At 52.7% G+C, this 23,561-nt stretch overlaps 3 protein-coding genes across 5 annotated transcripts; 2 read left to right on the forward strand and 1 right to left on the reverse strand.

Annotated features, from left to right (window-relative positions):
• Window positions 1-827: 827 nt before the first annotated feature.
• On the reverse strand, window positions 828-4,097 carry PSME2 (proteasome activator subunit 2; the record flags this gene model as incomplete). The annotated part of the gene is made up of 11 exons (XM_084239512.1): window positions 828-908; window positions 1,000-1,086; window positions 1,394-1,448; window positions 1,608-1,675; window positions 1,825-1,893; window positions 2,582-2,679; window positions 2,760-2,790; window positions 2,920-3,006; window positions 3,245-3,307; window positions 3,721-3,753; window positions 4,050-4,097. 11 exons carry the CDS (start codon window positions 4,095-4,097, stop codon window positions 828-830), a joined length of 720 nt encoding a protein of 239 aa, XP_084095638.1.
• A 1,081-nt stretch (window positions 4,098-5,178) lies between these two features.
• RNF31 (ring finger protein 31) lies at window positions 5,179-17,231 on the forward strand (the record flags this gene model as incomplete). 3 transcript variants are annotated; one of them, XM_084239773.1, is made up of 21 exons in its annotated part: window positions 5,179-5,367; window positions 5,448-5,594; window positions 5,735-5,890; window positions 6,093-6,167; window positions 6,263-6,329; window positions 7,118-7,295; window positions 7,769-8,150; window positions 8,321-8,611; window positions 8,832-9,080; window positions 9,188-9,373; window positions 9,479-9,685; window positions 12,467-12,640; window positions 12,724-12,822; window positions 12,913-13,002; window positions 14,872-14,986; window positions 15,089-15,207; window positions 15,475-15,588; window positions 15,714-15,771; window positions 16,408-16,504; window positions 16,839-17,007; window positions 17,120-17,231. In XM_084239773.1, the coding sequence occupies 21 exons, from the start codon at window positions 5,179-5,181 to the stop codon at window positions 17,171-17,173; spliced, it is 3,216 nt and encodes a 1,071-aa protein (XP_084095899.1). In that variant the 3' UTR covers window positions 17,174-17,231. The 3 variants fall into 3 exon arrangements, with proteins under 3 accessions (XP_084095899.1, XP_084095900.1, XP_084095898.1); XM_084239774.1 differs by having other exon boundaries at window positions 6,093-6,161; XM_084239772.1 differs by having other exon boundaries at window positions 6,093-6,152.
• Window positions 17,232-18,638: 1,407 nt separating this feature from the next.
• Window positions 18,639-22,528, forward strand: IRF9 (interferon regulatory factor 9; the record flags this gene model as incomplete). The annotated part of the gene is made up of 8 exons (XM_084240250.1): window positions 18,639-18,818; window positions 19,123-19,306; window positions 19,511-19,638; window positions 19,724-19,900; window positions 19,953-20,019; window positions 20,530-20,937; window positions 22,011-22,129; window positions 22,220-22,528. The coding sequence occupies 8 exons, from the start codon at window positions 18,639-18,641 to the stop codon at window positions 22,409-22,411; spliced, it is 1,455 nt and encodes a 484-aa protein (XP_084096376.1). The 3' UTR covers window positions 22,412-22,528.
• Between the last annotated feature and the right edge of the window lie 1,033 nt (window positions 22,529-23,561).

A 23,561-nucleotide genomic window follows, 5' to 3' on the forward strand; every position in this document is an offset into this window, starting at 1 on the left:
GGCAATTGACTGAAGGAGGGAAAAAATAATAAAAAAGGGAAATGGACAGACTTGGTGTAATTTCCTTCTCCTTGGGAGCGTCCTCCCCCTCCCGAGTCCTTGAGAAGGAGTCCAGTCATTCACCCGTAATGTTCCTAGCGAAATCTCATTTGCTCTCCAGGCTTGCACGCCGAGCTGATGACTAGCATGGTTCTTTTCTTCATTCTCTAGCCTCAGCCACAGAGCTTTCTCCTAGTCTGCCCAAAAGCCACCTCTTCCAGGAAGCACTCAAGAGCCCCCTGATGGGAATAATCTTGTGTGATTTCCAAATATGGATAATCTTCATGGCTGCCATGGCATGTAACAGTTTCCATCCTGTTCTTTAGGATGACTTTTTTTTTAATTTATTTATGCGTGCAAGAACTGGGGTACAGGCCAGAGGTGTGGGAGGTGAGAGGATTCACCAGAGAGAGTGGGGAGCAGAACAGGCAGATCCACTGAAATACACTGCTGAGGGGAGCACCTGGCAAGACAGGACAAGCCTGCTGCGCCATGTAGGTTAGCTCCCTGGCCAGGGATCGAACTTGTGCTGCAGTGGCTGCCAATAAGTTGATAGTGCTGTCTTTAACCCCTGCACCACCAGGGAGGCCCTAGGATCACTTCCTAAGAACAGGAAGAACATCTAATTCATCTTTGTCTTCCTGGCAACCCCTCCCTTTCCCAGCACCACACTCACATTCAGTGTCTGGACATTGGTGGCACTCAATAAATGCTTTTGTGAATGAATGACATGCGTCAAAAGTAATCAACACAAAGTGTAAGTCATTTATTTCCCTCCAACTCTGGGCTCAATACATAGATGGTTTCTCTTCACCCTTTGGATTGACAATTTTCTCCAGATTGCTGCTGATGATATGATAAAGCTCAGCCTGGAAGAAAGCCAGAAGGGCAGCAGTCAGGTTCTTGGCCTTTCACCTGCCCCCCTCAGCCACCTCCCTTGGGGGCTTCCCCCACACTCACATAGAAAGACCTCAGGTGCTGCACCATGGCCTTGAGCTCCCTATAGGCCGCCTCATCTCGCTCATGCACCAGAGCTCGATAATCCATCTGGAATGTGGGAAGCAAAGTTGAGTCAGTTCCATGGGAGGTTGGGACATTAGTCTGGTTTCTTCATACAGGCAATAGGTAACTTAAGGATGAACCCCTTCTCAGCACCAAGAAATGGGATCCCATAGGATCAAGTAGACAAAGAGATCAAGGGTTTTAAAGCCCAAATTAATTTTCATAGACAATGTTTTTGGTAGTATTTTTCACATTGGGAAGGTCATAACTGAGACAAGGAGAACCTCTATACCCCCCTCCTTGCTCACCCCCAGGCAGTCTCAGCTACAAAGCTGAGAACTGATCTACTCACTACATGGGTCTCCTTAGAGGCTTTGGCCACAGCATCCCCGCGTTCTGAGAAGTATCTGTTAAAAGGGAGTAATTGCAGGAATGAGTGTTCAGAGAGACATACTCCCTCAGGCCCTTTCCAAGGTCCTCTACTCTCCTGATGGGACTAACCAGCTTTGGGAGTCCCAAAGAAATGTCCCTGCAGCCCCCCATGCCAGCCCTCCAACTGTCCTCACTTGGAAATGGTTGTCTGGAAGGCTTCCACTTTGGTCTTGACTGCATTCACCCTCTCTAGCACTTTCTCCTGTGGTGACAAAAAAGATAGGAGGCAAAGAAAACACTTCATCTCCCTCCTTCACTCATCACCCCCTTCCTTATCCCAGTTCACGTCTAGCTCTTATCCCTCACTCCCAAGTCTCTCCCCACTTTCAGTGTCCGCACACACCCTCTTACCTGGATTGCTACCCCAAAGTCATTTCCATCCTCAATTTTGGGGATCAGGTGCTGAATCCATGTGATCACCTACATTGCAAGTATCAAATCGGAATCATTGAACGAACTTCTGAGTCCTTTCTATTACTGCCACTGGCTAATAATAGCTTAGTTGAGCACTCACGTGCCAGACACCATCTTAAGCATTATATAATTTAATCTTCACAGAAACTTGTCAAAGTATCCTACTGCATAATACAATTATAATAATATTGTACTTAACAATTATAATAATATAATTATAATAATTATTAAATTATATTATAATAATATTATAATTATTATAATAACTTAACAATTATAATAATATTAAACTTAACAGATGAAAAAACTGGAGTTGCAGAATGTCTAAGTGATTTATTTAACCAGCCAGGTAACCAGCTAGGTAAGTGATAGAGTCAGAATCTGTGAGGTCTGCCTGAGCCAGGCAGTCTTCCTCTAGGCCCCAAGCTCTTAAATCCACTCACTTATGAGAGCACCTGCACTGTGCACCTGGTACAGCAGTAAGTTCTGAGCTCAAGGAGGTAGATGTCCCACAGGGGTACCACTGTGGTATCAGGTCTAACGGAATGAGGAGAACAAAAGGTATCTAAACCCAAGACACAGAAGGAAGTTTTCTATTTTGGGAATAGGTTTCTGAACAAGGACTTACGTCTCTGAAGGAGACCAAGGTCTGGCCTTGGTCTTCTCTTTCTATTTCTTCACTTCCCAGGCTTACCAGGATGCATTTCTCTTTGAGAGTCCAGACTTCTGGCTTCACGAGGGCAAGAAGGGCCAGGATCTTCTCATTCCCAGGGAGAAAGCCGCACTTAGGGACTGTAAGAAAGAGGAGATTTAGCCCCTTCCCCTCCAGCAGCCCATGTGCCATTCCTCTTTCTCTACCACTCCTTGCTCACCTTCTTTCTTCTCCTGCTTATCTGTTTCCATCTAAGGTAAAAAGGGGGAAGGTAGCTTTAGGAAAGTCATAGGGTTTGGAGGGCCAATTGTCCCCTTTGGGATTAGAGTCCCAATCCTACACCCTGATTAAAGTCCGAATTCTATATCTGAGTGCCTCACCTCATCGTCCTTGGGTGGGGGGTCTGGAATAGGGATGTCCAGGGGGGCCCGGAGAGAGGTCAGGTCAGCCACATTGAGGGTGTCCTCCTGCACAGAGCACAGAGTCAGGAATTGACTGCTCACCCTCTTCCCCTCAGCCTGAGGCAGTCTCTCCTCCACACACCCCACACCTCCCCTGCTTCCCTCCCTAGACTGAGGGTCACACCATCTTCATATTCCCAGCCCACTACTCACAATGTTCTCTGCATGCTGAACTGTTAGCTAAAGAGGGCACGTGGAAAGGAGAGAAGCCACGCTATGAGGCAGGAGGGCCCGCACTACTCACTTGTAAGAGCTGATTCAGGCATATAATTTTCTGTGGCAAGAATCTGGAGAGGAATTCCTCTGCCTGTGGATTATATCACAAGGTTTGGGATGCACAGAAGATACTCAGTGACATGGGACTGAAAGGGCCCTTGGAAATCATCAAATCCAAGACTTACAAATGAGGAAATGGAAGCCCTAAGAAATGAAGGAACTTGCCCTAGTTGGGAAGCAGCAGAACCAAGGTAAAGCCTGGTATTCCTACTTTGGAGGCACACCTTTTCCCTCCATACCAAAAGAGGCGAAAGGAAGTGGCAGAAGTGGGGAGAGTATTAACAGGAGTCAAAAGCAGAAATGAATGAGCTTATCGTGGCTGAAGGCTTGATAAATAGGGACCAGGTCTGGGTGGATTTGGGGGTCACTCTGAGAGGTTACCACACTCAATTACTGATTTAATATTTAATATCTGCTTCAAATCGCTCAAACCAAAAGACTTACCTCCTGTAAAAGATTTTGCTTGAAGAGATCCACCTGCACAGAGAGCAGTACCCGGATGTTAGTTAAGGGTCTCACTTACCAAGAGTAAGATCCACCCCTAACGGGATGCCCTCCAACTTGGCTCAGGCCTTTCCCACCACCAGTCAGATTTCCCTGGAAGCCCCGGCTTGGTGCAGAGATTGGCCAAGATTCACTTCTCCCGGAGCAGAAGTGAAAGCATTAAAAAGAAAGGTGGAGGAGTTTCTGGCTTTGGGCTCCTGGATCATGCAATCTGGCCTCCATCCAAGAAGGCACCCCGGCTCTTTCCTGGCCTTCTGTTCTCCCCTTACCTGTTTTCGGGCTTCCCCGCTAAGGCGCACCCCACAAGGTTTGGCCATGCTGCTCCAGTAGCTAGATCTCAGTCTCCGCTCGCCGCCCGAGCTTTCGCTTTCACTCCCCAAGTCCAGGCCCGCCCCCCTCAGCCCCGCCCCCTTCCTTCTCTTCTCCCTCCCCCGAGCTGGCTGCAAACCGTAGGGAGCCCCTCTGCCATTCTCGGCCAGTCGCGACTCGGAGAGGCGGTGCTGACTCGGTCGCCAGCCCGAGGGCTGTCTGGGGAGGGGCTAGGACGAGCAGGACCCGACTGTGCAGGGGCTGCCCCTCCGAGAAGGGCTGGGGCTTACAGGGAGGGGCCAGGGCCGTCGGGGGGAAGTCCAGGGTGAGGTGAGAGGGTGCAAGGAAGGCAAAGGGGGTGTTCAGTGATGGGGCTTTCCCTAGAAGGCTCGAGAGCGGGGAGGGACCGGAAAGGAATGAGAGTGGGTGGGAGAAGCAATGGGAGGCAGGGGCTGGGGCCGAGAAGGGCTGGCAGGATGTGGACGAGAGCGGCGGGGGCTTTCCCCGGCGGAGCTTCCAGCGTTCCGACCCACTAGTGAAGGGGCGGGACCGGCTTGAGTCCCCAGAATCGAGTCCCCGGCCGAGAGGATCCTTCCCCGCTTGGGACCGGAGCGCGGCGGCTAGGCCGGGCGAGAGGGAACCTAGGTCCCCGCGTCTGGGGCTGTGCAGAGGGCGGCGGAAGCGGCCCCGAGGCGCGCGGGGCCGAGCCGCGACCTGCTGGGAGGGCGAGGCCGTCTGGGGCGGGGTCGAGGGCCGTTTTCCGCGCTCATTGGCGGGCACCGCGCCTCCCCTTGGCCACGCCCCCCGATTTCCTGACCCCCCCCACCTTCCCTAAACCCGAAACCCCTCCTGTTCCCCTGAAACTAGGTCGCCGTCCCGCCCTCTTCCCCGGTACTTCCTGTTCCCGGCGGCCCTGGCTGGGGGCCGGGGGCGCGGGAGGACCGCGGCCTGACCGACCCCGGGCGCGGCGCCGATCGGCTCGGGCGGCAGAACCGGGCCCCGGGAGGGGGGGGGGGCGGCGGGAGGGCCTCGCGCTGCCGGCGCGGGGTCCCGGCGGCCGGCGGGGCTGGGGCTGACTCGCGTCTCAGGATGCCCGGGGAGGAGGAGCGGGCGTTCCTGGCGGCCCGCGAGGAGCTGGCGAGCTCCCTGAGGAGGGACTCCGGGCGGACCTTTTCCCTGGAGCAGCTCCAGCCCCTGCTGGCCACCTCTCTGCCGCCAGCCGCCCGCTACCTGCAACTGGACGCCGCACGTCTGATCCGCTGCAACGTTCGCGGGGAGGTGAGGCCGAGCCCCGCGCGGGAGTGGGGACCCGAGCCCCGGGCGGGGTTCACAGCGCTCTGCTCTCTGATTGCTTCCAGCCCCGAAACTACCTCAACACCCTCTCTACGGCCCTGAACATCCTGGAGAAATACGGCCGCAACCTCCTCAGCCCCGAGAGGCCCCGCTATTGGCGCGGGGTCAAGTTTAATAATCCTGTCTTTCGAACTACGGTGGATGCTGTGCAGGTGACATCCCTGGGTCCCTTATGGGAGGAGACTAGGCCAGGGCTGGAGGTTGGCCAGAAAGGGCCTGAGGCTGTGCTGAAAGTAGGAAGGGATCCAGTCCTGTTGGGGAGGGATGGTGGTGAACTGTGAATGTGTGGCAGGGGGGCCGGGATGTTCTGCGGTTGTATGGCTACACAGAGGAGCAGCCAGATGGGTTGAGCTTCCCTGAGGGCCAGGAGGAGCCAGATGAGTACCAAGTTGCTACAGTCACACTGGAAGTACTGCTGCTGAGGACAGAGCTTAGCTTACTGTTACAGGTGAGATGTCTCCAGTCCTGAGGAGGTAAGCCCTGGACTCCAGAGCTATTCTGGGACTCTCATGCCGCCCCATGGTGTATATAGTCCCCAGAGCAACCTGGGAAGTTCCCATATTGTTTTCTCCACCAATGTTGTGGGGCCCAGACTTTGGGAGAGGGTCTGGTTTAAGGGCTAGAGGTAGGAACTCATATCTTGTTTACAGAATAGTCACCCAAGACAGCAAGCACTGGAAGAGCTGCTGAAAGACAAGGCTGAAGAAGATGTAAGGAAGGCAGGAGTGGGATCCTGGGGCCTGGTGAACAAAGGGGATGGGTTGTAGACTCTGACCCCAAACCCTTATCATGTTCTGCCTTTATTCTTCATGTGCTACAGGTCTCAGAGTTTGCCCTACTACTGAGAGAGATTGCACCTGGCTCCCTCACTACACCCTCTGCCCCAGGTATTATTGAGCCCATATTGGGGGGGAACTTTGTTAGTAGATCATATTGTTGGAAATTAGGGGCCTTCCTCTGTCTTCTTAGTTAAGTCCCTTTTTTTTTAAAGATGTATCCATTTATTTAGATGGGGTACAGGCCAGAGATGTGGCGGGGGCGGGGGGGGAGCATGCAGTGAGAGATTCACCAGAGACAGAGCAGGGAACAGAACAGGCAGATTGACTGAAATACACTGCTGAGGGGAGCAGCGGACTAGACAGGAGAGGTCTGCTGCGCCATGTGGGTTGCTCCCCAGTCAGCTGGGGATCGAACTCACGCAGCAAATACCATGGACAGCCTCATAGCACTGCACTCAACCCCCTGTGCCACCAGGGAAGCCCTAAAAATTGATTTATTTATGCATATAAGAACTGGAGTATAGACCAGAGGTGCGAGGGGTGAGAGGATTCACCAGAGACAGAGTGGGGAACAGAACAGGCAGACTGACTGAAATACACTGCTGAGGGGAGCAGCGGGCGAGACTGGAAAGGTCTGCTGTGCCATGTGGGTCACTTCCCTGGCCAGGGATCTTTTGCCTTGCCACAATGAGTACCTATAGCTTCATAGTGCTGTGACTTAACCCCTTGCGCCACCAGGGAGGCCCCAGATCCCTTTCTTTTTAAAAAGAGATTAAAATTCTTCCTTGGGTCCAGATACATTGAAATATAGTCTGTGATTTGTCCTCCTCCACAGCAGATTCAAATGTAACTGGTCTTTTTCAGAAAGATATTCTATCCTTTCTCTTGTTCTTCAGGCTCTACTCCTGTTCCCTGCTTCCTCTGTGGTTCTGCCCCTGGCACACTGCACTGTTCAGCCTGTAAGCAGACCTTGTGCTCAGCTTGTGATCGCCTGTTTCATGGGCATCCATCTCGTGCCCATCACCTCCGCCAGACCCTGCCTAAAACCCCCCAGGCCACCCACCTGATCCCCAGGTGAGAAGCCTTCTCTCTTGGGTGCATGTGAAATTGAGAAAACTTACAATTACTTGTATGTAGGATGTACCAGGTTCTGTGCTAAAGACTTTCATAGAGAACGAGCTGGTAGTTACTACTCTCCATGACATCAGAGGCATATATATCATGCAAGTAGTAGTCACAGCAAAATAATTATGATGTGCAAATAGGTGTTGAGAGGATGCTCCTAGGCTAAAGGATCAGCTCAATCAGTTGGCAGTGTTGTAAGCACTGAAAATAGGCCAGGCCCTGTGTTGGGGATATCTACCTGGAGAATAGGAATGTTACGCCGCCATTTAAACACTGAACAGGCTATGGGTATGGAAGTGTTCCATACAGGGAGAACATATGGGCAAATGAGGGATGGCCAGGGGTAAGGGACCAAGACATCAGCCCATACACCTCAAACCCCCCCCCCCCCCAAGAAGACCATGTCTGTTTTTCCATTACAGCTTACCTGCCTCAGCTCCATCACAGCCTCAGTCAACCTCCCAGCTGGCCCTGGGAGACAGCTCTCTTTCTCCCCCTGATCCTGCAAGTGCCCGTCTGCCCTGGCACTGTGCTGCCTGTCCCACAATAAATGAACCTTCTGCAGTGCTCTGTGTGACCTGTGATCGGCCCCGAGGCTGTAAGGGGTTGGGGACTGAGGGTCCCCAAGGAGCTGGGGGTCTAGAACCTGAGCTTGCACGGGGTCGCTGGGCCTGCCAGAGCTGCACCTTTGAGAATGAGGCGGCAGCTGTGCTGTGTGCCATATGTGAACGACCTCGCCTGGCGCAGCCTCCTAGCTTAGTGGGAGATTCTCGGGATGCTGACATTTGCCTGCAGCCCCTTCAGGTAACCTGTTCTTGCGCTTGCAACTCTATCTGAAGCTGTTACCACAAGCCATTCTCTACTTCCTCTTCCCTGTTTTCCTTTAGTTTCCCCATGTCTTTTCCCCAGCTCCCTGTATTCCCATCTTGAGCCTCAGCCAGCTTTCAATGGGATAATTCTTTCTGCCTTCTCAGCAGGGGGATACTTTGCTCTCCTTTGCCCAGACTCAAATCTGGTACTGTATTCACTGTACCTTCTGCAACTCGGGCCCAGGCTGGGTGTGTGCTATGTGCAACCGGACCAGCAGCCCCAACCCAGTACAGCACACCTCCCGGCCCCATGCCAGATCTTTGGAAGAAGGACTCCACGAGCCAGGGCCCCCACGACGCTTCAGTGCCCCCCTGCCCAGTTCCTGTGGGAACCCTGAGAAACAGCGTCAAGACAAGATGAGGGAGGAAGGTCTTCAGCTAGTGGTCAAGATCCGGGTAAGGATTTGGGCCTAAGATAAGGTGGGCTAAACTGGTGGGAGAAGGAGAGGCTGTAGTGGATGACTACAGCTTCTTATAGAACGTGTCATTATTAACAGCACTGCTCACATGACCCCTATATCTGAGCCTGACCAATGTCAGCATTTTGGCTCAGAGTAAGTGTGGGTGGAGAGCGTCCTTCCTCACAGACTCTTGTCTGGGTGGGTCTGTGTCTTAGGAAGGGGAAGCTGCAGGTGCCTGCCCAGAGGAGGTCTTCTCAGCGCTGCAGTACTCAGGGACCGAGGTGCCCTTGCAGTGGTTGCGCTCAGAGCTGCCCTGTGTGCTGGAGATGGTGGCTGAGCTGGCTGGGCAGAAGGACCCGGGCCTGGGTGTCTTTTCCTGTCAGGAGGCCCGCAAAGCCTGGCTGGACCGTCATGGCAACCTTGATGAAGCTGTGGAAGAATGTGTGAGGGCCCGGCGGAGGAAGGTATCAGAGGCAGTGCTGGAGGTGGGACAAGGTTGTGGATCTCAGGGCCTCTCACACTCTGCTTCCTTCTTACCTCTTTACTCCTTCTCTCCACCCCCCACACACAGGTGCAGGAGCTGTGGTCCTTGGGCTTTGGGCCCGAGGAGGGGTCTCTTCAGGCATTGTTCCAACACGGAGGGGATGTGGCCCGGGCCCTGACTGAGCTGCAGCGCCAGCGCCTGGAGCCCTTCCACCAACGCCTCTGGGACAGTGGCCCTGAGCCCACCCCTTCCTGGGACAGTCCAGATAAACAGGTGCTGAGAGGGGCGAAGGGCCCATTATTGGGATCGGGGGATGTCTGAGGGATAGTATTCCTAGCCTGACGGTCACTTCTTCCCTCTACCTGAATTACGTTGCAGAGCCTAGTGAGACGACTTTTGGCAGTCTATGCCCTCCCCAGCTGGGGCCGGGCAGAGCTGGCTCTGTCGCTACTGCAGGAGACACCCAGGAACTATGAGTTGGGGGACGTGGTAGAAGCTGTGAGACATAGCCAGGACCGGGCCTTCCTGCGCCGCTTGCTTGCCCAGGAGTGTGCAGTGTGTGGCTGGGCCCTGCCCCGGAACCGGGTAAGCCCCTACCCACCGAACCTGGCCTTAGAATTCCTCTCTTTCTTTTGGACCAACCTCCCCCATACAATACTCCCTTCCATCCCAGCCCCTGCCTCTGGTCCTATCTTTCGCTTAGTAGTTGCTATGTCTCCCTGAAGGCTTCTGGAAAGGAGACATGAGGAGTGGGCCACCCCTCTGCTTTTTTTAATATTCTATGATGGAAAGCTTTAAACATACAGTAGTAGAGAAAACTGTATAACAAGTCCCTTCCTCCACTCACCCGCCTCCCACTAAGCTTCAGCAATATCCATGGCCAATCCTTTTTCCCTGCAGGCACAGAGGATTATTTTGAAGCAAATCTCAGGCATCATATTGTTTGTAAATATTTCAGATTGTATCCCTAAAAGATAATATAGCCAACAATGCCATTGTCTCACACACACACCCCCCCAAAAAAAAAAAAAAAAAAAAACCCTGACAAATCCTTTAACATCAAATATCCAATTGGTAGCAACAGGCCCCTCTTATCTTCTGAGCCCCAGCACTGTCAGGAGTGGCAGATCTTTAGCCAAATATAGTCCAAATACAGTTTATTTACGCTGAGTATTTTTTGTTTGTGGTTTTGTTTTGACTTTCTAAAAATAATGGATTCACAGGAATTTGTACAAGTTGTATTGTCCTGCGTGCTCTTTCCCACCTTCCCCCAATGTTGACGTCTTAGACAATACAGCCCGCTGTCAAGACCAAGAAATGGACATCGGTACAGTGGTAGCCAGACTGCAGATCTTGTTCATTTTCACATGTGTCTCTGGTTCTCTGCAGTCCTATCCCATGTAGAGATTCATATAACCAGCCCAGTCAGGACTCCGCCACTGGCCCTCACACTCCCCCTTCATCTGCAACCTTCTCCTCCCAGCCTCTCACAACCACTTGTTTGTCCTCCATCTCTGGAGGTTTGTCATCTCCAGGATGTTATCCATGTGTCTGTTTTTTCTTCCCCACAAAGGAAGCATTTATGGGAGATTTAGCATGAAATCAAACAAATGAAGTGTATAAACACAAACAACATCAAATCATAACACAGCAAAGGACAAAGTAAAAACAAAATGACCTGGCAACTGTACAGTGGGGCACAGCTGTGTCTTGCATCCTAGCAAGTCTTCTACAAAATAATCACCTGAGAGCAACAGAAAATCAGTCTTTTGTGTCATCCTGGGAGATGGACTACGTTAGCATCTCCTCTTGTCTATGTCAGAGGCCTCCTTTAGTGTGGCTGGTGATTGTGGCAGTGATCACCACCCCTTCGAGATGCCTTGTCATTAAGTGCTCTGTTGGCCTCTCTACCCCACGTTTCCTGTCCACATCTATAGTCCCGACAGTTACACCTAATAAAGTTATATCCCCATGGCCTCTATAGTTTTGACCACTACCAAGGGTCCTATTGTAATTTCCATATCCTTGATCATAATAGTTATTATATCTTTGGTCCCAGTTTTGGCCCTGACCTTGGCCACCACCCCGAGTACCATCTGGTTCACTAATGGCAGCACCCCTTCCTCCTTTTGGTTGTTGACATTGCTGCCTACATTCCTCTTTAGGTGGTGCAACTTTGACTTCACTCTTCCCAGAACTGTTGTGAATATGTCTGCTATTTCTAGCAATTTCGTTACTAGTTCTTGGTCTATATATATGATAATACATTTGTACATTTGTACATTTTCATTTGTACATTTGTACATTTCATGGGACGTTCATCTCCAAAGTCCCCAAAATACTTTTTAATTTGTTCTTTGGAAGTACTCAGGCTCAATTCACCCACAAAAAAACTCTTGGAGAGGGGTCCATTCCCTTTTAAAGTTTAAAAGGCCCTTTTGGGGTCTATCAATGTGCCATCCAGTTTGTGTTTTTTCAGTGCCAAGACCTTCTCTACACTAGCAGCATCTTTGAAAAGTGCAAATCCAAACCCTCTTAGTCTTCCAGTGACTTGATATGTTTTAATTGTGCACCCTACACTTCCCCCATTGGAGGCAAATACCCAGCTTGCTTGTGTCCCAGCTCAAGCTATCCAATAAACATTTTACTGTCTTCCTGCTAATTCTTTTTTTTTTTTTAAGATTTATTTATTTATGCATACAAGAGCTGGGGTACAGGCCAGCGATGCGGGGGGTGAGAGGATCACCAGAGACAGAGTGGGGAACAGAATAGGCAGACTGGCTGAAATACACTGCTGAGGGGAGCAGTGGGCGAGACAGGAGAGGTCTGCTTCGCCATGTGGGTTGCTCCCTGGCTGGCTGGGGATCAAACTCATGGTGCAGAGGCTGCAGATTGCTTCATAGTGCAGTGCTTAACCCCTTGCGCCACCAGGGAGGCCCTTCCTGCTAATTCTTGCATGCATTGATCTTCGATCCATCTGTGAAACACTCCGCGTTACTGTACTCATCCACATTTCCATTAGGCAGAGTTGTTGGGGGGCGGGGTGGGGGGGAGAGGGAGGGCCGATGCCCGAGTTGCTGTATGAGCTGGATTTTAAATGGCAGCGGGAGAGTTGTGTGTTTTCTTTTTAATTAAATGTGAACACCTTCCCAGACCTCAGGTCTCACCATTGCATTATCTGTTTTCTTCTACTTGACTTTCTTCAGACATTTAGGTTGCCTGCCTGGGCACTTGTTGGCATATGAGGTTGCTACCCAGTGGCCCAGTGATTAATTAGACCCTTGTTTCTTGGTAGACACCTGACCTCTGCCTTTCCTAGGCTGGCAAATATGGCCTCTGACCCCTCCTCTCCTCTTCACTTTCTAGATGCAGGCCCTGACTTCTTGTGAGTGTACCATCTGCCCTGACTGCTTCCGCCAGCACTTTACCATTGCCTTGAAGGAGAAGCACATCACAGACATGGTGTGCCCTGCCTGTGGCCGCCCTGACCTCACTGATGAAACGCAGCTACTCAGCTACTTCTCCACCCTTGACATCCAGGTATCGCAGTCACTAGGCCTCAAGGTGCCCTCAGCTTCAGTCAGGAAGCCCAGCCACCCACCACTTCCGCATCTTGTCCGCAGCTTCGAGACATTCTGGAGCCAGATGCCTATGCGCTGTTCCACAAGAAGTTGACTGAGGGCGTGCTCATGCGGGACCCCAAGTTCTTGTGGTGTGCCCAGGTCAGTGACCTGCCCAGAGGAGCTGGCGTGGGAGTGGGACAAGGTAGTGCAGGTCAGGTCTCTGACAACTTTATGCTCTTGCGCCCACAGTGCTCCTTTGGCTTCATATATGAGCGCGAGCAGCTGGAGGCGACATGTCCCCAATGTCACCAGACCTTCTGTGTGCGCTGTAAGCGCCAGGTGAGGCACATCTATCAGACATGCATGCTGAGCTCCTGGCAGGTACTGTATTAGCTTCAGAGGGTGCTGGAGAACAGTAGATGTGAGCTCTGGGCTCGAAGCCCTATCAGACTAGTCAGGGAGACCAGCATAGGAAGGAAGGAAGGATGGAGAGTGGAAGAGTGAAAATAAAGGTGAAGGGGGATGGAAGGAGAGAGGACATAATAGGCATAAGTTCTATGAAAGAAACGAATCGGAATCCAAGAAAATCGGAATGGCCCAATTTAGGATAGTGAGGTCAGACAAATAGTCCCTAAAATGGTTAAATTTAAGCTTAGACCTGCAAGTTGAGAAGCCGTATATATAGAATATTTGGAACAGGGTCCTCCTTTGTGGTGCAAGGGGTTAAGTACAGCACTGTGAATCTGTCCACAGCTACTGCAGCACGATTTTGATCCCTGGCCAGGGAGCTGACCCACATGGCACAGCAGACCTCTCCTGTCTCTCCCGCTGCTCCCCTCAGCAGTGTATTTCAGTCAGTCTGCCTGTTCTGTTCCCCTCTCTCTCTGGTGGATTCTCTCACCCCTTGCACCTCTGGCCTGTACCCCAGCTCTTGTATGCATAAATAAATAAATATTTTTTTTAAAGGGAGGCCCAATAAATAAATCTTTTTTTTCTTAATTTATTTATACAAGCACTGGGTACAGTCAGAAGCGCGGGAGGGTGAGAAAATTCACCAGAGGCAGAGCGGAGAGCAAAGCAGACAGACTGACGAAGTACACTGCTGAGGGGAGCAGCGGGTGTGGCAGGAGAGGTCTGCGCACCATGTGGGACCCTCGCCCGGCAGCTGGGGATCGAACCAGCATTGAGGAGGCTGCAGGCAGCTTCGCAACCCAGCGTTCAACCGCTGCGCCACCGGGGAGGCCCATAAATAAATCTTTAAAAAAAAAAAAAGAGTATTCGGAACAGACGGAACAACAGGCAAGAAGGCCAGAGTCAGAAAGAAGCACTGTGTGGCTATGGCCTAGGTAGGAGCAAGGGGTGAGGGCAGGCAGCCAGTGCAGGCGAGGCCTTGAGGCCAGGTGAGGAAAGCGTTCGCTTTTCATTCTAAGACTAAGCTAGTCTTAGACACCAAAAACTTGCATCAGTACTATGAGACACAATAAAAAGATGAACCGCTGAGAACTTCTCACCAAATGTCAAAACTAAAACACACCACCATTGAAAGTGTCTGACTTACACTTTTTTTTTTTAATTTAAAGATTTATTTATTTATGCATATAAGAACTGGGGTACAGGCCAGAGGTGTGTGTGGGGGGTGGGGGTGTGAGAGGATTCACCAGAGACAGAGCAGGGAACAGAACAGACCGACCGACTGAAATACATGCTGAGGGGAGCAGCAGGCAAGGCAGGAGAGGTCTGCTGTGCCATGTGGTTTACCTCCCTGGCCGGGGATCGAACTGGTGCTACAGTGGCTGTGGATAACTTCATAGTGCTGCATCTTAACCCTTTGCCCCACCAGGGAGGCCCTGATTTACACTTTTCAAGGCACTTCACCTGTAAGGTAGAGAATGGACCAGAGGGGATCAGGACTGGAGGTGGAGAAACTAGTAGCCCAAAAAGTAGATAAGGCAAGACCTGACCTGGCCTGGAGTAAGATGGTCACAATAGGGATGAGAAAGGGAGGTCACGCTGAGATGGGCTTGGTTGGGGGAATCATGGGGTGGTATGAGGAAATGAAAGAATCAAGCCTGGCCCCTCATTTTGGGACTTGAACCAGTGGTGTCTGACAGTGACATAAGCCAGGGACCACTGGACATATGTGGAGGGCCCAGCAAGAAGGGGCCTGGATGAGCTTACATGTGAAGCCAGCTTGCTTCCTTCTGGCAGTGGGAGGAACAGCACCGAGGCCGCAGCTGCGAGGATTTCCAGGACTGGAAGCGCAACAATGACCCAGAATACCAGGCCCAGGGCTTGGCAATGTATCTTCAGGAAAATGGCATTGGTGAGGCTGCCCCAACAGGCCTGTAGTCTCTCATTGCCAGGCGCTCTCTTGAGGGCCTTGAGAGCAGGGGCCATCCCAGACTTGACCTGCTGTCCCTTGCAGACTGCCCCAAGTGCAAGTTCTCATACGCACTGGCCCGAGGAGGCTGCATGCACTTTCACTGCACCCAGTGCCGCCACCAGTTCTGCAGTGGCTGCTACAATGCCTTTTTCGCCAAGAATGTGAGCCCAGAGAATGCCCAGGGATGAAAATGGAGGGGAGGCTCCAATGGGTGTGAGGGGCAGAAGCCAGTGAGGAGTGGCCCAGGGGAAGGGATGAGGAGACTGTGGGTATACAGCACACCTCTGTCCCCTCTTCCCGTTTGCTTGCTCCAGACCCTCCAATGTCTCCATCTCCCCCTGCCCCAAAACCCCTCATACCAGGGTGCCTGAATGGCCAGGTTCCCAGGAGTCTCCAACTTCCCCTCTCCCATCTGGTTTTTCTGCCAGAAATGCCCAGACCCTAACTGCAGGGTGAAGAAGTCCCTGCACGGCCACCACCCCCGAGACTGCCTCTTCTACCTTCGGGACTGGACTGCTGTCCGGCTCCAGAAGCTGCTACAGGTCAGGGGTGGCCAGCCTGGCTGGGTTTGTGGGTTCCCCAGGAGAGGAGGGCCCAGAGTGGTGCTTGGAAATTCTGTGGACTGGCATCATCAAAACCTAACGCCCACCTGTCTGCTCCTTCTCAGGACAATAATGTCATGTTTAACACAGAGCCCCCAGCAGGGGCGCGGACGGTTCCTGGAGGTGAGTGTTAGGACAGACCTTGAACAGACCTTCAGCCTCTGGGGTCCTTTGTTTCTTCCTCTGTAAAGTGGGGGCCCCATTCATCTTGCAGCCAAGCTGTTTTACCTAAAGCCACATTAAAGCGCCTGGTACCTCCATACTAATTTCCTTCTCCCAATTCCAAATAATAATGATTTATCAGTTAACTTGAATATTTAATAAGACCTGCTAGTTGCACTGTGTCAGGTTGCATGAGTGCCACAGAAAGATGTCACACATGGTTCTTTATTTTTTTTTTTTCACATAGGTTCATCTTCCCCCCTTCCTGCGCTCTATAGAGAAAAACCTTAACAGTATAATTTAACTATGTAAGATCTCAGTCACAATCAGAAGAGCTATCTCAAGGGAGTGTCTCAAGGCAGTGAGTCTAGACTCAGAGTCAGTTTGGGGCAGCCAGATCTCTGTTCCTCAGTTGGCCTGCTGTGGTGGCAGATCTAAGTACCCCACTCCCACCCATCACCACCACTGTTAGACCAGGGCTCCTGTCCTCATGCTTTGCCTGGAAGCTGCTGCCCATGCCTCTGTCAGTCTCGGTTCTGGAGCTTTGTGGTCTGTGGCTTCCTTCCAACCAAGAGTCCCTTCTTTCCCTTACCTTAGGTGGCTGTCGAGTGATGGAGCAAAAAGAGGTTTCCAACGTGCTCCGAGATGAAGCTTGTGGCAAGGAAACTCCAGCTGGCCATGCCGGCCTCTGCCAGTGAGTGCCAGACAGGGCAACCCCTGGTGTTGGGGTGGTAGGCATAGAAGCAGTAAGGATCTGCCCAGGAAGTAAAGTGGATCTCTGTAAGCAGTAGATTCTGCAAGGAAAGGGGAAGGAGGGGGCACTCTGGACAAGGGCATGGATAGATGGTGCACAGGTTGGCAGTGCCTACATGTACATATGAGTCTTTAACGAGACCTGCTAGTTATGCTGTCGAGGTGAGGGCTGTCATCTTGTTCGTCTGAGGATGCCAGTACCCAGCAAGGTGCTAGGTACACTTGCCTAATATCAGCCCAAAAAGAACAGATATTCAGTCCTCTCGCCTCTCCAGGGCACACTACAAAGAGTATCTTGTGAGCCTCATCAATGCCCACTCACTGGACCCAGCCACCCTATACGAGGTGGAGGAGCTGGAGACAGCTGTGGAGCGCTACCTACACATACGCCCCCAGCCGCTGCCCGGGGAGGATGCCCCCAACTACCACACCCGCCTGTTACAGGTAAAAGCTCCACCCAGCCTCGCCTCTGACTCCACACTCTAGGAGTCACTGGTCCAGCCTGTGTCTGAGGCTCCCGACATCCAGTGTCATCATTTTCTCTCTCCTTCTGCAGAAGCTGACGGAAGAGGTGCCCTTGGGACAGAGTATCCCCCGCAGGAGGAAGTAGCTGAGGGCAAGGGTCCCGTGGCTGGACTCCCTCAGGAACAGCTTCAGCACCAATAAAGAGGCATCTTCTTGCCCAGGCTTCTTGTTGGTCCTTCTTCCTGGCCTCACCATTTGGGGACATCGGGGAAAGGGTGGGGGGCAGTGAACAGAATTTTGCTGAAAGGGCGGCCGGCGGCCCACCCCCCACTCCGCAGCTCACCACCTGACCCTCCCGGATTCAGGGCCAGGAAGGAGTTGACGCCTTGGATGGCCAAAGAAAGCCCTCCCATCCAGCAGTCGGCTTCCTTCTTCCTTGCCTTTCCTCTTTCATCCACTTCAGCTGCTATTTGAGGACACCTGCTAGGAGCCAAGCAAACACTCTAGGGAAACAGAGGCACTGGCAGTCCAACGCTATCCAGAAGCCTCGGGCCAGACTCCAGGACCTTGGTGCCTCCCTGCGGAAGCAGCACCTTCAGATGGCTCAAAGAAAGCAAGGGGTGTCCTAGGGAGGAAGGGAAAGGAGCCCCGCCAGGCCAGCGGGTGCGCTGCCCGCACTGACAGTGGGAGTCCGACAGGGAACTCCTCGGACGCTGCTTCCCTCTAGTGGCCACCAGCTGCCTGGCAACTCCGATCACGTGATTTCTGGGAAACGGACCTCCCGGGAGAACTGAAACTTAGGGTGGGGACTGTAGGCCGGGCAGAGAGAGCAGGAACTGCCTACCCAGCCGCCGAGCTGAGGTCAGCTGAGCACTGGGACCACCTGCACTGCCGCTCAGGTAAGATGGACCACGGGCAGGTCAGCCTGGGTCCAGGGCTGGCTGGAAGGTCCAGTGGGTTTGGAGGTGGGGGTGGGGACCTCTCTGCTAGACAGGAACAGATAAAAGGCCGTGAGCCAGGCGCAGGAGGTTTAACCCGAGTGAGAGACTGACTATGGGCTGGTGTCTAACCTTTAGGCAAAGGAGGGGAAGACCTGCTGCTGGGTTCTTCGGAAAGCTCCTACTGCTCTTGTTTTCTTGCCTTCTGGCCCTGCCTACTCCTTCAGCTCCCTGCCCCACCTGCCCATGCAGGATGGGGGTCAAAGGACAAGTTGTAGGGTGGTGGGTAAAGATGGTCCATGGGCACCTCTGAAGCTTCTGCAAAAACTTGGGCAACTACAGAGGGCCTCACTAGGAATGGAACCCCAAGAGAAGTCTCTTTTCCTAACAGTAGATTCCTACAAAGTCTTTTCCTAACAGTAGATTCCTACAAAGACCCGTGCCTAAGGTTTCTTCCTAGATGTCACAGCTGGGCAAGGTATAAAGAATGTATTTTTGGTAATTGTTCGTGACTGGCAGAGGGCAAACATTTTCAGATACGTCTAGAGAAGAAAGAGGGTGGGGTCTCTGGAGGCCCTGGCCAGCGTCCAGCCCTGATGGCCAGGATCTCACGGATGTTCCTTCCAGAACTGTTGATGCTGCTGAAGCTTCCTGCTGCTTTTTTCCCCCAAGATGGCATCAGGCAGGGCACGCTGCACCCGAAAGCTCCGGAACTGGGTGGTGGAACAAGTGGAGAGCGGGCAGTTCCCAGGGGTATGCTGGGAAGATAAAGAAAAGACCATGTTCCGGATTCCCTGGAAGCATGCGGGGAAGCAGGACTTCCGGGAAGACCAGGATGCTGCCTTCTTCAAGGTGAAAGGGCCTGGAAACTGGCCTCTAAGTGGGGGGATGGAGTATACACTGGTGCTCAACTATCAAGGGGTTATGTTGACTTGGCTTTCAGATAAAGAGGAGGTGGAAGGGTAGAACCAGCTACCTAATTATCAGAGCCCAGTGCTAAATGAAAATTCAAAAATTATGAAGGATTTCAAGATGGCAAGGGCAGAACGTAAAGCTTGCACAAGCTCTTCAGGCCACATGTCTATGAGGCCAGCTTGATGGAGGGTCAGCTGGGGCCTGCAATACACTGCCTCTTCTTTACTTTCTCTGTTCCTAGGCTTGGGCAATGTATAAGGGAAAATACAAGAACGGGGACATGGAAGGCCCTGCGACCTGGAAGACTCGCCTGCGTTGTGCCCTCAACAAGAGTCCTGAATTTGAAGAGGTTCCTGAGAGGGGCCGAATGGATGGGCCTGAACCCTATAAGGTGTATCGGCTGCTGCCACAAGGAACCCTCCCTGGTGAGGATCCCCAACCCAGCTGACTGGGAGGAGGGACAGCGATAGGGTCCTGCCGGGGGTGCGGTGGCCCTCCTTCAGTCACAGTTCAGCCGGGCCCTGTCCTGGGGCAGCTGCACCCAATTCCCTTGTCTGTCCTTTCCCTTCATTACCTTTTCTTCCCACTTAGGACTCTGACCTTTCTCTCCCCTCAACAATGTTCCACAGCTCAGCCAGAAATCCAGAAATCACCATTAAAGCGACACCAAAGTTCTGTGTCCTCTGAGAAGGAGTTTGAGGGCATCGTGAAAAAGTGCATACTCAGTCCCTCCCTGCCGCAGGACCCCCTCCAAAGGGTAAGAGCTGAGGAGGGACCTGAGTGGGCCAGAAGGCAGGACAGTCACTAGGGGAGAGGCAGGCCAACATGCACACTGTCTGCAGGAGGAGGTGGAGGCCGATGGGGGTGTGGGCTGCTCTGACTTTGGAAGTAGCAGCAGCAAGAGCAGCAGTAACAGCAAGAGCAGCAGTAACAGCAGCAGCAGCAGCAGCAGCTGCAGCAGCCCTGAGCCTCAGAAAGGTACCACCTCCCTGCCTTCCGTGCCAGCCCTGTGCCACCCTGTGAGCCCTGCACTCCCAGTCTGAATGACCAGTGCCTCTGCCCGCCTTCCAGGTGCAGACACAATCCAAGCCTTTCTCCAAAGAGATGAAGCATGCCTGGAGCTTCTGCTTCTTCCAAAGTCAGGTACTTTTGTTTCTCAGCCAACCCTGCATCTGTCCCCACAGGTGGTCTTCCTGGGGCCATTATTGGCCCCAAAGTCAACATTATTGACTCTGTCAGGGCTTGCCAATATTGACTCTGTCAGGGCCCACTAAAGAGAGGCTCGGGTTTCCAGACAGTATACCTGACCACACCCCAGACTCCAAGCAGCTTGCTTCTTGAAAATACCCTCCCAACACTATTTCCTAGAATCCTCTTTGAGACGTTGATTTCCGAGGGTTAAGCAAAGGTCCAGTCTCTGGGACATTCTTGTAAGCTGCAAGACTCAGGCAGCAAGCCTCCGGGGTTTCGGTGGGCATATGTGTATCAGCTGCTCTCCTGAGTGATGGAAAAGCCTCGCACCACTGTTCTAACCTCAGAAGCCTACCTGTCCTCCAGGCCCTCACTTGGTTTCCCTCTCCGGGCCTCACTTTCCTCATCAAAAAATAAGGACACTGGATTTGCACGGACCTCTTCTTCCTTTCCCCAGAATCTCAAGCTGAGCAAGAGGACTGCTTGCAAGAGACGGTGCTGTGGGACCCTTCTGTGTCCATCGACTACTCACTGCTGCTCACCTTCTTCTACAATGGGCGTAAGGCAGGGGAGGCCCAGGTGCAGAGCCTGGACTGCCGCCTGGTGGCTGAGCTCTTAGATAACCAGTGTGGCATAGAGCAGGTGCTGTTTCCCAAGCCAGGCCCAAAAGAAGCTGCCCAGCGCCTGCTGAACCAGGTCGAGAGAGGTGTCCTGGTGGCCAGCAACTCCCAAGGCCTCTATGTAATGCGCCTTTGCCCAATCCCCATCTCCTGGAATGCGCCCCAGGCCCCATCAGGCCCAGGCCCACATCTGCTCCCCAGCAAGGAGTGTGTCAAGCTCTTCACAACCGCCTGTTTCCTCAGAGGTAAGGCTGCTCTAGCAGAGCACCTGGCTCCCTAGCCACCTTTAAAAAAAAAAAAAAAAAAAGATTTATTTATGCATACAAAAACTGGGGTACAGACCAGAAATTTTTTCAGTGGGGAGAGGATTCACTGAGACAGAATGGGGAACAGAACAGGCAGACTGACTGAAATACACTGCTGAGGGGACCAGCGGGTGAGTCAGGAGAGGTCTGCTGCGCCATGTGGGTTGCTCCCTGGCCGGGGATCGAATTCATATTGTGGTGGCTGCTGATAGCTTCATAGTGCTGAGACTTAACCCCTTGCACCACCAGGGAGGCCCCGCTAGTCACCTCTTACGCCCAACTTGGGAGGTCCTAGGCACCACCCACTGCTGCCTCAGGCAAATGCTCCACATAGCCAGGCTCAGCAGCCCTCCTTTCCTGCCAAGGCTGTGGAAGATGGGGCCAAGGGAGGGCGTAATGAGAGTGTTGCATCTCAGGGCACACATCTCATTGACGCACACAACAATCGGGGGGAGCCCACCTACGCAGGTGCATACAACCACACGCATTTGGGAGAGTCGGCGCATGCCCCCCACCTTGCCCCCCACCCGCTGCAGGCATCCCCTAAGGTTGCCCCTCTTTCCCATCCATGCTGGAATTCTTCCTGCCTCCATTCAGTTCTAAATCTGATTTTAGATTTAGACACACAGAGCGTGGGTGTTCCCAGGGCTGTGGGTGCCCCAGCAGAAGGAAGGTGGAAGCAGCAGGCAAAAAGAGGTAGCAGTCAGGGCCACTGCCTGGGGGGAGCTGATGCCCACAGAGCCTGCAGAGCTGATGGTGATTGGCTGCCTCTAGGCACTTGGTGCTCAAGGAAGGAGCCGGTTTTCTCATTTGTGCTTGGCTGAGCAGCAAGTGGGATCTTAGCCGGTCCCCTGACCCAAAGCGACAGCTCGAGACCCTGCAGCTCCTGCCCTGGCCTTGGCCTCCAAGCAGCCCCCTTCCATCATTCTCTCTCCATTATGGCTCCTCCCTATTCCCTGCCTGCCTGTGATCCTCTCTTCTCCTTCTTCCCACACTTTACCCTTCTCTTCTAGACTTCGAGAGGTTCTCCCAGGGCCGGGGTCCACCACCCAAATTCCAGGTGACACTGAACTTTTGGGAGGAGAGCCCTGGCCCCAGCCATACCCATGATAACTGTCTGGTCACAGTGCAGGTGAGTCGGGCAGGGGACGGCCGGGGGTATTGCCAGAAGGGGCTTCCTCCTGTGCTCATGATACCTTCCTCCCCACCTCTTCTGGTGCAGATGGAGCAGGCCTTTGCCCGACACTTGCTGAAGGAGACTAAGGAGGAGCAGGCAGCCACACTGTCCTTGGTGCAGAGCTTGGAGGACCCCCCTTCCTCCTCTGCTCTCTTCTCCCTAGCTCCTTTGAGTGAGACTGTTTATACTCCCTGTTCACCTGCCCGCCTCGGTGACAGTTCTCAGTGTTTTCTATAATGGTTGCGTCCCTGAACTCCTCATGTACCCTGGCTGGTGGGAAACTCAAGGTTGACTTTTGCCCTTATAAAAAAAAATATTGAAATATGCCCTCTTTCATCTCTGAGGACCTGGGAAAGTCGAGATGGTATGAACTCAGGGGACCGTTTCCTCTTATCCCAAGTCTGAAGGCAAGCACTTTATATTCATCTTTCACTAAGACTTAAAGTAAATTTTATTGAAAGTGAAACTGTTATCTGTCTTTTTGGGAGAAGAAGGGATCGCAGGATGATGAGAAGATATACACTTGAGAGCAGGGCATTTGGCATCTCTCCCTGTGGACATCTCTGGGCCTCAACTTCCTCCTCCCCACAGGATGTGGCCAGGAAGCTGTCTGGGCTCAGGGGGTTCTGACCCTGACTCTACCCTGTAGGTACCAGCTTTAGGGAGAAGGTTGGTGTTTGCAGCCAAGAGGGGTGCTGAGCCTGTAACCAGCGTCACAGGGAAAACCTGGGTGCACATTTCTATGCTAGAGCCCTCTAATTTGGCCTTTACAACAGGCCTAGGGCTGGACACGGGACTGGAGTCTAAAAGGAGAGCTTGAACTTGGCCTGAAACTATGGAGCAGAGACCCTGGGGCCTGGAGGTGGAGTGGAAATCAGGGAATTGTCTAACTGCTGTGCCTGGGGCAGATGGGATCTGGTGCCTCTTTTTTTATTTTTTTAAAGATTTATTTATTTATGCATACAAGAGCTGGGGTACAGGCCAGAGATGCGGGGGGTGAGAGGATTCACCAGAGACAGAGTGGGGAACAGAACAGGCTGACTGACTGAAATACACTGCTGAGGGGAGCAGTGGGCGAGACGGGAGAGGTATACCTTGCCATGTGGGTTGCTCCCTGTCTGACCAGGGATCGAACTTGTGCTGCAGTGGCTGCGGATTGCTTCATAGTGCGGTGCTTAACCCCTTGCGCCACCAGGGAGGCCCCTCTGGTGCCTCTTTTCCCAGCACTCATCTGAAGGTTACTCACAAGGGTACTCCAAGCTGGTTCCCTCGCTCCATCTGAAACCCACAAAGGATAATCTGGCCTAGACCGTCACGTCACCAACACTCTTCACTGAGATATGAGGGCTCCAAGTCAGCTGGCACACCTCTCTTCTCTGTTTCTTTT

This window comes from Talpa europaea, assembly GCF_964194135.1.
Source record: "Talpa europaea genome assembly, chromosome: 8".
Classification (NCBI taxonomy): Eukaryota; Metazoa; Chordata; class Mammalia; order Eulipotyphla; family Talpidae; genus Talpa; species Talpa europaea.